This window comes from Kryptolebias marmoratus, linkage group LG19 (genome assembly GCF_001649575.2).
Source record: "Kryptolebias marmoratus isolate JLee-2015 linkage group LG19, ASM164957v2, whole genome shotgun sequence".
NCBI lineage: Eukaryota > Metazoa > Chordata > Actinopteri > Cyprinodontiformes > Rivulidae > Kryptolebias > Kryptolebias marmoratus.
The window spans coordinates 7,551,595-7,566,132 of NC_051448.1; the positions used below are offsets into that span (position 1 = coordinate 7,551,595).

The 14,538-nt window shown below is 47.2% G+C and overlaps 1 protein-coding gene across 2 annotated transcripts; it reads left to right on the forward strand.

Moving 5' to 3' along the window:
- The first annotated feature begins 10 nt into the window (after nucleotides 1-10).
- Nucleotides 11-13,796, forward strand: mideasa (mitotic deacetylase associated SANT domain protein a). 2 transcript variants are annotated; one of them, XM_017411974.2, is made up of 14 exons: nucleotides 11-315; nucleotides 633-687; nucleotides 766-2,468; nucleotides 5,070-5,285; nucleotides 6,586-6,928; nucleotides 7,076-7,142; nucleotides 7,233-7,375; nucleotides 7,454-7,557; nucleotides 7,651-7,726; nucleotides 7,837-7,925; nucleotides 8,475-8,618; nucleotides 10,041-10,163; nucleotides 11,494-11,660; nucleotides 12,573-13,796. In XM_017411974.2, the coding sequence occupies exons 3-14, from the start codon at nucleotides 1,014-1,016 to the stop codon at nucleotides 12,835-12,837; spliced, it is 3,192 nt and encodes a 1,063-aa protein (XP_017267463.1). In that variant the 5' UTR covers nucleotides 11-315; nucleotides 633-687; nucleotides 766-1,013; the 3' UTR covers nucleotides 12,838-13,796. The 2 variants fall into 2 exon arrangements, with proteins under 2 accessions (XP_017267463.1, XP_017267464.1); XM_017411975.2 differs by lacking the exon at nucleotides 633-687.
- Nucleotides 13,797-14,538: the final 742 nt, after the last annotated feature.

Genomic DNA, 14,538 nt, shown 5'->3' on the forward strand with positions numbered 1-14,538 from the left:
AGGGGGGGGGGGAAAGTTGTGGACATGTTTTCCTGGAAGTGCACGGTTTTACGGATCCGCCGTGCTGCGCCGCCGTAACTACGGCGTTAGGAAGCCTCTGACGCCCCGTCGGGACTCCCGGAGGAGCTTTCCGCGTCGCCGTGTTCGCCATATTGCGCGCAGCGAAACTCGATGGAAAGTTGTCGGAGTTATGACATTTGCTGCGCGCAGACCCTTCTTCTTCTTCTTCATGGAGCTGCGCGCAGTCGACTTTGATCGAAACCCGAAGTGAGTCCATGGAGCTGCCCGCGGACCGTCCTGTGCACCACTGATAAGGTACAATGTCCTAAATAATGCGCACTAATCTGCAGTGTTGGCTAACAGCGCTCGGCTCCTCTGGCGCTTCCTTATTGCTTATTTGTGACATTACGTTACTGGCTATCGCTCGGGTGATTGCACGAGCCCCTTCGTTTCCTGTATTTCTTGTTATGCCAAATAATGGCAGCTCCGCTGACTGTAAGCGCCTCCTTGTTGCTGCTGCCTCCAAACTTCAGCTTGTATTAATGTCTCCTCTGCACGCACCTTCACCAGAGTCGCAGTTATTGTTGTGTTTTTATTTCTTCTGATCTGCTTTCTAATTTTCCACCTTTCAGACGGGGCTGTCTGCTGCTGTAGGCCTCAGTTTCCTCTTTGCTGCTGCTGGCGACTGTAAGTCGACTGAACTCTTTCTGCTTCTCTTCCTATAAAAAAAGCTACAAATTTATGACTTCTCTCTTTTCTCATAAGGTCTGGCTCCCCGAGGAGGACGAGAAGAATGGACAGCAGGGCTCGGATTTAATTGCTAAAAAGTGGGCTGCATGTTCCCCACCCTGCACTTTCCTTTGGGATTTATGTTTCCTCCCAGATACCTCTGTATACACAATTAAAGAATTCGACAACCGCAGGCAGCCGGAGCACACTACAGAGAGTATTGACCAAGTTTTGCACGCTCAGAGATTCAGGCTGAGAACGTTTGCTTATCTTAGATTATTGCTATGAGTCTCCCCTCTCAAGTTAACACTGACAAGAGCAAGCATCAGACTCCGGCCATGAAAGAGGCTGTGCAGCACTCGGGGGAGGTTTATTATGGTATGGGACCTCCGGTTTTAAAGCAAAGTCACAGTGACTCTGCGAGTGGCTCTGGCGTCAGGCACCAAAGCGTGCCGCACTATCAGCAGCAGGCTGCTCCTGCGAAATGGATCCAGGACCCCATCCAGGCGCCCGGCTGGTCTCAGGAACCCCCCGTGCCGACCTGGGGGCAGAACTTCGGCCCCTACATGGGCGGCGTCAGGGATCAGATGGCCTTCCACAAAGGAGTCCACGAAGGCGTGGCTATGCCGATGGGAAGGGAGAACCAGCTGCCGGCATCCGTGGAGGCTTACGGAGACGCCGCGCAGGCTCAAACTCAGGGCTGGAGTGGGGGGCAGCACACCGCCGCCGCCGCCAACGCCGCCGCGATGCATCAGGCTCAGCTGCAGGCCTATCAGCACGGCCAGGGTCAGCCTCACGTGGCAACGCACGCGCTGCAGGCCCCCGTTCTGCAACCGTTCCAGGCGTCGTTCAGACCCAGCAAGCAACCGTTCCCGTCCAATTACTACTCCGTTTTCTCGGGAAACAAGGCAATGGTCTACACCGAGCAGCCGAAACCTCAGCAGCAACTCCTGCACCAGATGCAGCAGCAACAGTTGCATCACCATCAACACCAGCAGCAGCAGCAGCAACAACAACAGCAGCAGCAGCAGCAGCAGCAGCAACAACAACAACAACAACACATGCACCAACAGCATCAACTTCAACTTCAGCAGCAGCAACAAATCCAACAACAACAAATGCAGCAGCTGCAGCAGCAAATGCAGCAACAGTATCACCAGCAACAGTTGCAGGAGCAACAGCAACAAATTCAGCAAATGCAGCAGCAGCAGCAGATTCAGCAACAAAATCTCCCACAGCAAGAAACAACTCAGCCTCAGGTGCAACCGAAACAGCAACAGACCCAGAACTTCGGAGCGTTCCAGCCTCCGGACCCCCGCCCCCCTGACTCCGGGCCGAAAATAGACGACGTGCAATCAGCCGAGCCACCGCTGCAACCTGAGGCTCCGACTGGCAACGAGTCCGCTCCGCCTGACCAGAGCTCCGAAAGGTTCGGCGCGAACCCGGCGGACTCCGCGGCGCCGGCGGCCCCCCGGCGCTCGCGCCGCCTTTCCAGGGAGGGCCAGTCCCCGCTGGGCCCCCCGTCCACAAACCTCTGGTCTCAGGCCTCCAAAGAGCCACCGCCGTCCCAAAACGGAGTCGCAGGTGCGCCGGCAGCGAAGGGAGCGGAGAGCCAGGCGGCCACGGGAGGGGTCATACAGATCACCCGCAGGAGGAGGAGGGCGTCCAAGGAGATCAACCTGGAGACGCTCGCTCAGAAGGCGTCGGAAATGGAGTCCCTGCCTGCGAAAACTGTCAAGGTTAAAAGCAAAAAAACACAATATTTACTCTTCTGGTGTAACTAATTCACTAACTTAAGGCACAGATACTCTTACTACAGTTCAGGTGCTGCTTTAGGCTGAGTAAACTTAGGAAGGAGGCTAATTTATGTCGGTGACGGCGAGTTTTCTGCTCTGGCAAAATCGGCAAGCAGTTGTACAAAGAGGAAGAACCCTGTTTCTATGCAGAACTTCCCTACGGCTGACAAAATGCCTTTCCTTTTTCTTTTTTTTTTTGTTTTGCACTGGTTTATTCGACTCCCCAACAGCTGTCCCATTTAATTCCGTTTCTGTCCAAATCATAAACCCAATTCAGGTCTAGATTCCACTCGCAGTCGGTTTATTCGCGCTGAAAGACGATGCGTCCACCTACGGCACGTTGTGAGTCGTCAGCGAGGGGAAGGTCGTCCGAGGACGCCGGCGGGTTGCGTCACCTCGTCGCGATCCCACCTCAGCTCGCGTGTTGGTGACGGTGGAAACGAAGCGGCTCAGTCTGAGCCTATAGCAGCAGAGCTAAGGGAGAGCTCAGGAAACCCAAACCAACCCTAGCTATAGGATTTATCAAACAGGAAAGTCTTAAAGACTCCGTTTTACTTCGTAAGAAGTCGGTTCGTGGTCACGTAGTTGCAAGACGTTCGTTTTCTCATCGTCCACGAGACACTCGGATCAGAACTCCAGGGAAGCTCCTCCCTCTTCCTACGGCGCTAACACAGGGTTTTCTTCCCGCTGGTTTCTCAGCTCTCCTGTTCTTCTACAGATTTTAGCTTCCATCACCGCGATCAGACACGTTTATTAAACCGACAGCCACGGAGAGCCGCCTGCGTCTCAGACAGAAACTGGAAGTTGGGTCCCGCAAAAGAGGAGCCTGATGACTGAAAGCTCCGCCTCCCGTTCTGCTTTTAGAATCTCCAGGAACCGCGAGGAAACCTGCGGCCTGAGTCCGGCCTCGGCGTTTTGAAGGCTGTTTTACAAACAAAAGAAAACTTTGCGTTTTATGATCTTACACCTGATTCTTCTGCGGCGTCGGGATAGAGTTCAGGATTTCCTGTTCTGGCGTCATTCAGCATCAGGAGTAACGCCGTCGTACGAAAGACGATACTGTTGCTGATCAGGTTTTATAATGTTTACATAGTAGGTGGTGCACCCACTTAGACATTCCTTTTTATTCCCCCCTTTAGCAGCTTTGCTACGCAGACAGAGAACAGACAAACACGAGGACTCGTCGTTCCCTGCCTCGCTCTGGGCCGGGAGCGCTCCTTCTGGGTTCTGAGCGCAGAGCGTGCACGCTGCATGTCTGCACACCTCCACATTCCTCAGGCCGCTTGGCAGCGAGGCAAGGAGGGGCCGGGCCTGGCCGTCAACCTGCACGGCTACACTCCCGTTCTCCCCAAACAGGTTTTAACGCAGCTGTTTACGAGCCAGAAACGGCTGTTTCTCTGCCCGGCGAGCAGCTCGATGCTGGATGAAGGCGATAAGATTCACGCCGCCCCGCCGTCGACTTCACCTCAAATTTAAAAGGATAAAACTTCTTCATTCTTTTCACCTTTTTTAGTCTAAAACACCAGGGTGAGATGCTCTGAAAGGCAGCAGAAATATGTAGACCGACAACAAACTTCTTTTGTTTTTTTTAAAAAAAAGTGTTGAAGAGTTTTAATAAGACTAATATAAACAGTTCTTAATAATGGCCTTTAAGCTGTTATAATTACTACTTGAAATATTTATTCTACAGAGATAAAGTAAATAATTGAAGCAGTTAAAGGCCTAGCTTTCCTTTCATGTAGGCGTTTTCGACTAAGATCGTTTTTATGATGAGAAATAACCGAAGTGCAGCCATTTTGGGTCAAACTTTAAAGAATAAAGTCCTGCAGTATCGCTCAGAGTACGTGTTGGGAATGACGCTCAGCTACTACCTCATCCAATTCTAGCTCAATATCTGTAAAACTGACACTTCCATGTTGGTTAGCTGTGGCGGCCATCTTGAGTTGGATTGCCTTCCCAAGTCAATGAGTTGTACTTGTACATCCGGTGATTAATTTCTGATAGTTTCTGTAAAAATAAGCCCAGTGCTTCATGAGATATTTTGCTAACAGACGGAGCTGACTCCAAGCAGGTTGATGGCAAACAATTTAAACAAAGATCTGTTGCTGCTCGGAATATGTGTTTGAGATCAGTCTCGGGTACTACCGCGCCCAATTCTAGGCCAATATGTGGAAAATTAGCTGAATTATCGTCATTTTTGTGTATTTTTTTTAAGGTCAGTTGGCTGTGGCGGCCATCTTGAATCAGGTTGACTGTCCATCCAGTGATTGCTTTCTGCGAGTTTCAGTAAAATGTGTTCACTGGTTAAGAATAGATTTTGGTAGCTGACAGACGGACGAAAACATGACCGTCGCTCCCTCGTTGTTGCACTCTTGCAAATTAGTGCAACAACGCTGGGATATTTTTAAACCCACAGCTTTTTTTTTGTATGTTAGAATAGAAATGTTGCTGTCGGTGTATTCTCCCTCCGTTTCCCTGACCTCCCTGTGACCTTCCCATCTGTCCTCTTTTTTTAAAAAATGTTTTTATTTGGTGTCTCGACAGGAGGACGGGCCCTCCGGCAAACAGGCCTCCATCGTGCCGCTGGTCATCCCCGTGTCGGTGCCCGTGCAGAAGAACCAGGCCGAACCTCAGGGCGGCTGGCCTCAGGGGCGCCTCGGCCAGGGCGAGCGGCCCGCGGGGCAGGCGGACCGCAAGCCCTCGGTCATCGTGGCCCGCCGCCGCTCACTGAAGCACGCCGTGGCGGGGAGTTTCGGCCAGGTTGGTTGATTCCAGGCTGTCCCCCCGGAGCTCGGGTCCAGTAGGAGCCGATCGTTTGAAGAGAACAAAGATGTGTTTCAGATCTTTAGTAACGTCTGCAGCGATAACGTGCGTCAACATTTTCTAAATCCAAAAATGACATGTTTTAAACTGAGTTTGAGGCTGCACAGGGGAGCTTTGTTCAGGAAGTGCTTTAAATATTCCCTGAAGTTTGCTCTCATTTGGAAGCTGCTTTAATGTTATTTCTTTGGACAGATACTTTACTGATCCTTTGCAGGAAACTACGAGGTCGCAGCCTGCTAAACACACTCAGTGAACCATCTTAAACATAACTTAAATGTGACTACAGCATTACAGAACTAATAAAACAAGCATAACAGGGTCAAGCTTTAAAGAGTTTCATGTAGATTTCTCATCCTGACATCTGTGAGTCAGATCCTCCTGTCTGAGGGGATCGTTTGTTTTATTTCATCTTTGCAGAGCTGACAAATAACTGAAATCCACTTTCATGTTCGCCAGCCAGCCGTCATATTACAAAACATCAATTTAAAGACATAAAAATACAAGTTTTAATGCCGTGATGGCTCTGATCTGTCGAGGCACGGACTCCACAAGATGCTGTTTGTTTAGCATCAGACACCGAAATGTCGATCCTAAATCCTCTAAATTGTCTGATCGAGCTTCCATAGACCGGATTGACTGTGTGAACGCTGAGTCAGCATGTGCTTTTTTTTTCTCAGCAGAAAACATTCAGATCTTTTCAACGCCTTCAAAAACATTCTTCTATTTGACATCTGCCTCAGTATATTTTCTTTGTTTTTGTCTCCTTGTGCCCCTTTTAGCTATGGTTCTGCTCATTTTAGCTGCAGTTCTGCTCACTTTAGCTGCAGTTCTGCTCATTTTAGCTGCAGTTCTGCTCACTTTAGCTGCAGTTCTGCTCATTTTAGCTGCAGTTCTGCTCACTTTAGCTGCAGTTCTGCTCATTTTAGCTGCAGTTCTGCTCACTTTAGCTGCAGTTCTGCTCATTTTAGCTGCAGTTCTGCTCACTTTAGCTGCAGTTCTGCTCATTTTAGCTGCAGTTCTGCTCATTTTAGCTGTTGTTCTGCTTGTAACAAATTTCAGTAACATCGTCAACCTTCACTCTGAATTTCTGCAGAAACAACAAGTTTATTTTTTCTTTTTTCCATAGACTGGTTTGAGATTTGGTGCATTCTTAGAGGATAACTTGGTGCCTTGGAGTCTTTGTCTTTCTGAAATAAACTAGTTTAACGGCTTCGTCACTATCCCTCGTTCTCTCCAGGATGAGGACAGCGACCTGGGACTGGACGAAGATGGGAAGTCCAAGTTCAAGCGCCGGACCCGTCCCGAGCCCCTCATCATCCCGCCCCCCAAACCCTCCACCTTCATCCTGCCGTCCGTCTACTCCAGCATCACGTCCTACCAGAGCAACCTGCGCTCCCCGGTTCGCCTGCCGGACAACCCCCACGGCCCGCCCCCCTACACGCCGCCCCCGATCCTGTCCCCCATGCGGGTGGGGTCGGGGCTCTACGTCTCCGCCTTCCTCACCAACATGGCCACGAGCAGCCAGATCCTGCCCCCTCCGGCTACGCCCAAGTCTGCCACGCGCAGCCTGCTGCGTTCCAGTAAGTCCGCCCGCGCTTCAGGTCCGCTTCAGGTCCACTTCAGGTCCACTTCAGGTCCACTTCAGGCTCTGGATGAACTCTTCTAGCTAGGGTTTCATTTTTCCGATAAAGGACTGAGTTGTTTTTTTTATCATTTGTTTCTCTCAGCGAGTTCCGAAGTCACCCCGCCCGTCCTGCCCCTGATCACCGATGCCACACCTGTGTGCCTTGAACCGTCAGTACCGTATCACGTATCCAAACAGGTTTCTGCTCTTCGGCACCTGCTTACAGTTTTGTAACTCCTCCGCTTTGCTTTGGCGTCCAGGCGTATAAACATCGGGCAGCAGTACCAGGCGGAAATTCCCGACATGCGAGATCAGATTTCCTTCCAGTTCGACCAGCACAAGGCTGACTTGGTTTGGCATCCGTTGGACGAATCTAACCTCAAACATGGCGACCAGGAGAGCCGTAAGTCATTAATTGGCGACTTTCTTCGCTTCGTGTAAGCTTTCTGTCCCTGACCTCCTTCTTGCTTCCTGTTTTCAGTGGAGGACTTGATGAACATGGCTTGCTCGAGTGTTTTCAGTGGAGGAGGAACCAATCAGGAGCTGCTTTTGCACTGTTTACATGAATGTGGCGGCAATATCCTCGTGAGTTGATGGCAATTCCTTTGCGCCGACAGGCTCGCGGCAACGTCTGCGTTGATGTTAATTACCGTGCCGGTAAAACGTTGCTCTCTTTAGGAAACGCTGGAGCGTCTGATGCTTCAGGACTCAATTTTCCCCAGAGGTCATCACCTGGCAGGTTACCACTACTCAGGTGAAACTCTCCCACATCATGTTTAATGTTTAATCTCTTTGCCTCTTCTTGTTTTTTATCCCCCTTTCACAAAAGTGTTGATTTAAGCTTGTGTGCCGTGTTCACCGCAGGCTCAGACAGCTGGACTGCAGAGGAGAAGTGTTACTTCAATAAAGGGATCGGTGCCTACAGGAAGGACTTCTTCCTGGTGCAGAAACTGGTACAGTTGTTTATTTTATCGTGCAGCGTTTCAGTAAGCGACAGTAAGCGTTAGGGATCAGCTTTGCATCTTTTACTGTCATTCCTCGCCGTCCGAAGCTGAGTCATGCCCGAGGCATTCCTCCGCAGAGGACGATCTGAGGGTAAAACTCTGGCAGGAAGGGCGGCGGGCGATATGCATTCCTTCAAGAAACGTTAGGCCTTTTTATTGTTATCATTCAAAGCTTATCCAGGCAATTAAAAAAAATTTAAAAAAAGATCTGAGCTGCATCGCTTATTGTTTTCAAATGGAAGAAGAAAACCGTGCTTTTTGCAGACAGGAAGAAGATGCTTTAAAACAAAGGGTTCAAAAGAGACTGAATAAATCACATCCTCTTTGTGGCAGGAAGCCTGGTTTGTGGAAGCCTTAATTTCAGCAGCAGGCGTGAGCCCGAGGCCTTCACTTACGACGTTTAATCAGATGGAAATAAATACCTCGGAAGCTTCCAGACATTAGAGAGCGAGCACCTGTAGACTCCAGAACTGAACTCTGCATTTTGTGTGTCTTTAGGTGCGGACTAAGACTGTGGCTCAGTGCGTGGAGTTCTACTACACCTACAAGAAGCAGGTGAAAGTGGGTCGGAACGGCGTCTTGACCTTCGGCCCTCCGGATTCACCGGCAGAGAAGCACTCAGACATGATGGTGGATGTTAAGGTAGAGCCGTGTCCTTGGTTTTCTGGTGCAGGCAGACGTGAGGCTAAGTTCCTACAGTGTGTGTGTTTCAGTAAGAATCGATCATTTGTGGGTGGGTAAAACTGAAGGAAATAATCAGAGAACAGTTGGTTCAGTTTGAAAATTCTTCATTTTTCTTCTCCTTCTTCACGACTGGTTTGGCACGTCTCGTTTAGATTTTGTAACTGGGCAGGATGTGGGCTCTTAAAAAGATTCGTAACTGACTGGTTTTAAGAATATAAGCGGAAAGGTTGTAGTCGGTTTGAAAAGGGGGCGGGAGGGAAATCAGACGCGATGAAGACGATGGAGCGGGGTAAACAAACCCCCCGTCTAAACGGGTGATATCACACGCTCAGTCGAGTTCTTAAGTTAGAAATAAGAGTCCTTAAACTGCCTGAAAGAACAATCGGCGAGTGAGGAAGAGCCAAAAAAAAGCCAAACGAATCGGACACATCAGCTTAGAAGTGAAAGGGGGCGGGGCACGCTGTATTAATTCACAAAAATCAGCTGTTCCTGCAGCGATCAGCCACACGCTCTCCTTCACAATCAGCCACATCAAATGAAACTGAAACATTTCACAGAATTGTCTCTATGGAGAAAAAATAGTCTCTGACATGAATCCTGTTTCTTCTATTTCATCATTAAGATGAGAGATCTCTCAATAATAATAATAAAAATAAAAAAAATTGTCATTGTCATTGACAAGTCTGCATTTATGCATTCACAATTATCACCCTAATCAAAAAAAAAAAAAAAAACGTTGTGGCCCAAGTAACTCGACAGTCTTGATCTTTTGGACACCGCGTCGGCGTTTTTTATTCCCGGTGCTTCCTTCTCCAGACCTGGAGCGCACTTCTCCCAAACCACTCCAGGAATAAGGACAGGTCCTCGTCCCCATGTGGCAATGAGTTGACTTTAATCTGATGACGTCTTCTTGATCCCTCCTGGATGGGGACAAGCTTCTCCAAACAGCCCGAAACTCTGTCTCTGTGGACAAACTCTGTCTCTCTGGACAAACTCTGTCTCTCTGGACAAACTCTGTCTCACCAGAAAAACTCTGTCTCTTTGGACAAACTCTCTCACCAGACAAACTCTGCCTCTCCGGACAAACTCTGTCTCTCCTCCAGTCCACGCTGCCTCACCTGCCACGCCCCTCCTCTATGTGTCTTTTTATAAGTTCAAGTAAAGCTGCGATCCAGATCATTTTCTTCGTGGACACTTCTGAGGACAAAATAAACAAATACAAATTCCTTAGTAATACAGACATTTAAGTGGTATTTTTTTCTTTTATTATCATTTTTTCGCCGAATACTACTCTTCAGGCTGATGCCGCAGCATCTGTAAACTCTGATTTTCTGTATTAAACAGGATTTGTAGAAATATCTCGGATGTGCTTCACTGCAGACACATCAACCAAAACTGACTCACGGAGAGGACGAAGAGGACAACAAGGAAGGTCTCTATGACGAAAGCCACGAGAGCAACCAGCAGGCCCGGGTCGCTCAGTCACTACAGGCTCATGACTACGTAAGTGTTTTTTTATTCTGGAGTCCCGTTCACGGACCAATCTGTGCCTCACAGAAGTGACTATCAGAAAAAAACAGGCTGGTGTTTGAGGCTTTTCTGACCATTCGTTCAGCTCTGAACACAGATCCGAACGGCCTCAGCCTCAAAACGTTTTCCCCCAGACCGCCTTCGGAGGTGGGCTGTGTTCAGACTGCCAAACGGAGGCGGATAGAAGCTTTTATCTGCATACGTTAGGTTTCCGGACTATAAGGAGCACTTAAAATAATTAAATTTTCTCAAAAAACGACAGTGCGCCTTATAATCCGGAGCGCCTTTTATATGTAAGAAGTCGTGATGTTTTAGTACGACTTTGGTTAAACTACAAAGCCGCGGTGCTCGCAGCGATAAGGCTCAGTTATAGTCGAACAGGGCTCCGTGAGCAGTGTAGGCGTTAAATAAATATAAATGCTGATACGGGCGAACCAGCTCCGCTAGAGCTGCAAAACCGTCCATTTTAAATAGAGCGTGGTGCAAAAGTTACTAAAATTAGGAGGTGCACGACAATGTGCTTTCTATATGACAGAAGTTCGAAAATGGACCATTCATTGACAGTGCGTCTTATAATCCAGTCCCTAGTCTGAACACAACCGGTCCTGATCCGAGCTGTAGGACCTTCATGAACCCACACAAGCAACAGAGTGGACCTGAAGTTCCAGATGATTACAGATAATTAAACGGCCATCTTTGGGGAATTTTCTGAAAAATGCAGCTTTTTTTTTTTTTGCCATGCCATAAAGTTTTAATAAATTGTTTATTGTAACCCATCTCAATATAAATCTCCGTTTTGTCCGGATGTTACTAACAACTGCGGGTCACAGGACGACGTACGGCTGTAATGTTTGCGCTGATTGTTTTCGGACCCGCCGTGGTCGCCGTAGGCTGTCGTGCTCTGTCAGTCAGAGGGCGGCGGCCTGAGAAGCGTTACGTCGCATTATATAACCCTGAATAAACACAGAGCTGATGTTAAACTCACACTGAAGCTGACGGCCGGACCTCACTGCGGTGGATCTTTACAGGTTAACAGACTAACCCTGGTGTTTTTATTTCCCCTCGGCTTGTGTCTGTTGGGTAGTTAGCCTTGTTAAGAGATAACTCTACAGTAATGTGGCTCCTTGTTGGTCACTAAGCTCCCTCTGTGTGACATGGCTGTATGTTTAGTTAGTATCCGATTGCAAAACGTTTTGGGGAACGTTTAGGCGTCACCGCTGACCGCTCGAGCCGAATCACCCCAAACAGATGTGAGCAGCCTCCCATTTGCACGCCCAACAGCTGCATGTTGTCGTTGCTGCAGGCAGGGACAGTTCTGGTGATCAAAGAGCCGAACGCAGTGAAGAAGGAGCCTCATCACTCATCCGGACCTCAAAGGCCTCGGGCCGAGCCGGCAGCAAAGAGAGGCAAGGCCCCGGCGAAGCCCCCGCAGGACCCCGACGCCGTGTTCCCGTGCAAGAAATGTGGCAGGTACAGCCCTCTCCGACGGGTTCTCACCCAGTTTCAGAGCGTGATAATGTTTGTTGCTTTCACTGCTGCACATTTATTATTATTATTATTATTATATCCTCTGACAGCACAGAATACGTGGAGATTTGCTGACTAAATGGGGAAAAGCCTCCATCAGCTTACACAAATTATTTTTATGAAACTGTCATCAGCTGCAGGATGATGCTGATGTTTGTTACTGTAGATAAAATCTAAACTATAATCATGATTTAAATTGGGTGCAACTGACCATTTTTATCAGTGCCAAAAAACAAACAGAAAAAGAGGAAAGAATTGGAGCAATAAAACAAAACTAATGTCAACCAAAAAATAACGTTAAAACACAGCTTAAAGGGAGAGCATTAAAATGTTAAAGGCTTCATAGATTATCCAACAAACTGACTTTAAAACCTTTTTCATCAGAAAACCACTGGGTGTCGCCATAGAGCTCAGGAAATAAAGAAATTAATGATCCAACAAGAAAATAAAGCCCTTCAGTCCAAAAAAATAAGATTATTATTCCGATCTCAGTGCTCTCTTTTTTTAGTTGAATGAAAAAATATTTAAACAGAAAACATGGCCGCAGCTCAGTTGATGGAGCTGAAGGCGGGTGTGGTAGTAGCTGAGAGTCATTCACGTGACGAGCTCCCATGTTGCGATATCTCATGACGCCGCAGAACATTTTCAGGAACAGCCGAAGGCCTAAAAACAACATTTGTGACGAGAAAAGCGACTCCATGATCGGTCATGAGGTTTGATTTGTTACTTCCTGCACGTTTGAGCTATTTTTAACCTTTAACAGCGAGCGGTCGCCCAGAGGAAAAGCAAGAGTTTCAGCCTTTCTGTGAAAAACGCTCCGATGTGAAGGTGACAGCAGCCATGTTTCCCTTCCAGGGTGTTTTATAAGGTGAAAAGCCGAAGCGCCCACATGAAAAGTCACGCCGAGCAGGAGAAGAAGGCGGCGGCGCTGCGGCAGAAGGAGGAGGAGGAGGCGGCGGCGGCTCAGGCTCGAGCCAGGAAGGCCGCTGCCGTCGCTGCCGCCGCCGCTGCCGCCGCTCATCAGGGAGGAAACGGGAACGGAGCGCCGCAGCAGGCGGAGCTCAGCAGCCAGGAGGACTCATCGGAAGTGGAGGATGACAACGATGAAGACTGGCACTGATCGGCGGCAACAAAAAACGAGGAAAAGAAAAGGATTTGGAGTTTTGTGCCAACAGACTTTTAGAGATGAACAAAGAATTTGAGTCAGGGGTTTTTAAAAAGAGAAAAAAAAAAAGAAATTATTGCCTTATGAGGGCAGAATAAGCACAAGAGAAAATGTTTTTTATGTCTTCCTGGTAATCTTTGTGCTGCTTTTCTGACCAAAAACCTTCTCTGTTATTCAGCTTCACCCCCTCAGCCAGGCAGACTCACTCCACATCTGAATATTCAAAGGTTTATTTTTCTAAATGCACTTACAACAGTATCTTTCAGCTTCGGCCAATAAAGCCTTTTTTTTTTAATATATATATCTTTTATTTAATTATCAGCAATATCAAACTATTTTACGGACTCGATGGTTAATATAGCCTAATTTGAAGATCAAATAAATGCATCCTTTATGGAAGCGGCCTTTTGAGTTAAAAATAAAAAGGGCAACAAAAAAAAAACAGACGAACTTTAATGCGGTGAATTTTTCCCAACCCTCCCAGATTGTGAGGTTGGTTGTACACTTTTATTTTTTACCCGTTTTAAATGGACCTTTGCAATGAATGTGTACAAAAACAAACAAAAAAAAGAAGTATATATGAGATTGCTATATATTTATGATATGACATTTACAATGATTTTGGTAATATAAAGAACAATCGTGTTGGATTGAAGATGAGTGGATTGCTGAAAATGGAATAAAAAGTCGTGTTTTGAGGAGTTTTTTTTTTCTTGGACTGGGTTTGTGGCGCTGTGATGGGGTTGGCAAAGTTAAACCAGCAGATGGAGACAAATGTTGATTTAATGACTTCGTGTTCCTCCTGTTTGGGACTTCAGGGCTTTTTTTGTTTATTATTATTATTATCATTCTACAAACCAGGATAACGTTCTGCATTTTGACTGGTTTCGTTTAAATAAAGATTTGAACAAGTCCAATAGCTGTTAAATGATTGGCTTGCACACTTTAAGGAAGGGTGATGAACAAATAATATCTTACTTGTTGTAGATGACGCTTGGAAAGACCCTCTGTTTTATTTTATTGGTTTTTAAATGTTTTATTATGACCAGATTGACGAGCTAACGGCTCCGAGGCCTGGACCAAACGCTGCCACTAATTTCACATCACACGGGTGATTAAATAGGATTCAGCTGTTATTTGTGAGTGCAGGTAGCACTTTTAGTGCTTTTAGTGAAGAATTAGACTAATGTTTTTAAGACCGCAGCAGTTTACTTTAAGTTAGCCCTGCAGGTTTTTACTGGATGTGACCTAAACTGTTCAAATTAAAAACCCCGTATATTTATAACCAGCACATTATTGATGAAACTGAAAATAACTGCAACACATTTTTTTGTTTTTTCTTGTTTAGCTGGTGCTAACCTAACGCCACAGCTCACTGACATTAATCTGCCACAAATGCTTCTTTCAGACCCCAAAAATTATTACACAGTGGAAATGAATGAAATTTCCTAAACAAGATGGAAAATGTCCTTTGATCGGCGTGGGAGAGGGACCCAAATGCAGGACGCCAAGGTGGCGAGACGAAACGTAACTGATTTAATCCAAAGATGAAATAACAAAATAGATGGAACTCAAAAATGGACTTGACAACAAAAAACAGGGTAACAAAACAGACGAACCGGCCCATAGAGGAGGAAAAGGACTGCTTAAATACAA